At 49.5% G+C, this 2748-nt stretch overlaps 1 protein-coding gene across 1 annotated transcript; it reads right to left on the reverse strand.

Annotated features, from left to right (window-relative positions):
- Positions 1-1277: 1277 nt before the first annotated feature.
- LOC308120691 (urotensin-2 receptor) lies at positions 1278-2366 on the reverse strand (the record flags this gene model as incomplete). Its single annotated transcript, XM_080481460.1, has 1 exon — positions 1278-2366. One exon carries the CDS (start codon positions 2364-2366, stop codon positions 1278-1280), a length of 1089 nt encoding a protein of 362 aa, XP_080337586.1.
- Positions 2367-2748: the final 382 nt, after the last annotated feature.

The raw sequence follows: 2748 nt of genomic DNA on the forward strand, positions 1-2748 counted from the left end.
ATATGACACTATTTAAAAAACAATTTTATGTGTATCTTATCTATTGTTTGCATTACTTTGCTACTCATTTATTATTGTCCACTGGCTGCTGTGCCAATTCAGATTAACCCATTATGGGACACATACGGAACATTTCATCTGATCTCACTGACCTTCCTTGCAACAACACGACAGTGTTTTGAAAACAAGGCAGAAAGGTCAAGATGTGTGAAAATGATGTAGTTAGGATGTACGGCCACTAGTGGGTGCAGTTGTTTGTTTTTGTAATGACACAAAAGACAACAAGACACTATAAACATTAACAATAGAGAGTACACAGACGCTCGTATGGACAGACGAGGAAGTTGGATTGTTATTACCAAGACTGTCAACTAGAAAACAATAAAGTCCCAGGAGAATATGGACGAGGAGTCATGACAATCTGGAGGCCACCATTGTTGTCATCGACCATCTACTCTTACATGTGCAGAAGAACCATCTACTATGGCCATGGTGAGTGGTAAGGCCGGGCTATTACTAAAAAAAACCAACTCCTAATAATTGTTATTTTGGGGTGCAGTTGTTTAATTAAAAATTCAAAAGTCATAATTCAAAGATAATGTATGAAATCAAATAGGAGCTGAGTCCAGCTCTAATTCCTTTTCCTAAACTTAAAGGAGACCCTATGGTGGCCGTGAAACAAAAGTGCATCTGCAGACTCAGCTTGGTTTGTTTACTATTCTATTGCAATATGGTGGCGCTGCACAGTGGTTGAGACTGTACCTGATGGACAGACGAAAGGATCAGTCACTGTAGTGATGGCACCATGAGTCTCATATACACAAACAAGCTCAATTGTTTTATCTTGAAAATAGACTCCTATGTGCATGTCCTGTGCACATAGGAGTATTAAAATGAGGGTTTTGTTATAAGAATGTTGGTAATGGCATATTTTTACTTATCTTTTTAGCAGCGAAAGCATCACACTGACTTTCTTCCTTTTAAACATGATCTTTTCTTCTCTGGTGGAATCAGTAATACGCACAAAGTAACTGACTTAGTTTTCAAAAAGTCAGAAAGGTTTGAAAAAAATGAGAAAATGTGTTTTTGATCACCACTTCTTCATTTTCCCTTTAAAGCTGACAAATACACATACGTTTTACGATTATGGCGCACCTTTAAGGCACGTTTTACGCACAGGGTCACACCGGCCTGTGCAGACTGTGGCTGCAGTGGGTGGGGGTCAGGCTGTCACCCACCTATTTCTGTTTTTCTTCCAACTCCTTCCTCACATCAGGTCACTTCAGCGGACCCATGACCAGCGTCTCGGAGGTGAACTCGAACTGGTTGCTGGAGGACCCGGACTTGCCCCAGGAGTAGAGACTGGGCGGCCGCTGCTTGAAGGAGGACGTGTACCTGTAGAAGCTCCGGTGCCGGTTCTTCAGGTACTCCCTGTAGTTCTTGGTGAGCAGCGTGTAGAGGAACGGGTTGATGCAGCTGTTGCTGTACGTGAGGCTCGCCACCAGGTAGTTGATGCAGGTGTGCGTCTGCGAGGCCAGGCTCAGCGGCTTGGTGTGGTACAGTGGCAGCAGCTGCCAGATCCAGAAGGGCAGGAAGCACGCCCAGAACACCAGCACGATGGTGAAGATCATGATCAGCACTTTCTGCTTCGGGGAGCGCTTCTTCCCGTTGCTGATGACGGTGTTGCGCTGGGACTCCAAGTAAGTGCGCGCCAACTTGACGTACAGGTACCCGATGATGAGCCCCGGTGCCATGATGCTGGTGCCAAACAGGACGGTCACGTACACTTTGTACGCCAGCGGCGCCCAGGTGGGCGCGCACATCCTCTTGACCCCCCCGTCCGGGGTGTTCTTAGTTGTTTGCGCGACCATGACCATCATGGGCACGGTGAGTACGAAGGAGAGCAGCCACACGCCCCACGCCAGAGCTTTGCGGTAACTCTTGGAGCGCCGGACCGTGTCCAGCGGCTTGGTGACGGCCAGGTAGCGCTCCGAGCACATGACGGTGAGCGTGAAGATGCTGGCGTGCATGGTGAGCAAGTCCAGGCTGAGCAGGATGCGGCACCCGACGTCTCCGAAGTACCAGTCCTTCAGGAAGTACGTGGACACCACGAAGGGGATGGTGGAGAGGTAGAGCAGGTCGGCCAGCGCCAGGTTGATGATGGAGATGTACATGGAGGTAGCGAAGCGGATCGTGTGGCACATCACCACCAGCGTGTAAACGTTACCGGACACCCCGATCACGTAGACGACGGAGAGGAGCGTCCCGAAAGTGGAGGTGATGATGAGCTCGTGGTCCACGGCTGCGGAGCTGCCTCCGCCGACCCGCGGCGGACCCGTGTCCACCGCCAAAGTCCTGTTGTTCATGACGATGTGGCTCCGTGCGCACCGGCGCAGGTTGTGTGTGCGCGCGTGTCGCTGATGCGCCTCTCTCCGCTCTTTGCTCCTGACGTCAGCACCGCGCTCAGGATCCTATATGAAACATATACAGGACAGTGGGATGCAAAGGGGGTAAATAAGACTCACTTCCCGTGAGGAACGGAGAGAATAGAAGGTCAGACTTGCTTTTCTTCCAGTATTTGGATGTGCGTCTTTACGCAAAGATGATTGATAAAAGTTTCCCCTGGCACAGATAGCGCACCTGCTGCAACAGAAGCACCGACAAAAGCACTGACACAAGCCACACAAAAGAGTGGGTATTACGCACGGAGTCACAGGATTCACTATTGCAGCAATCTTTCCCGCTGTA

This window comes from Lipophrys pholis, assembly GCF_963383615.2.
Source record: "Lipophrys pholis genome assembly, chromosome: 1".
NCBI lineage: Eukaryota > Metazoa > Chordata > Actinopteri > Blenniiformes > Blenniidae > Lipophrys > Lipophrys pholis.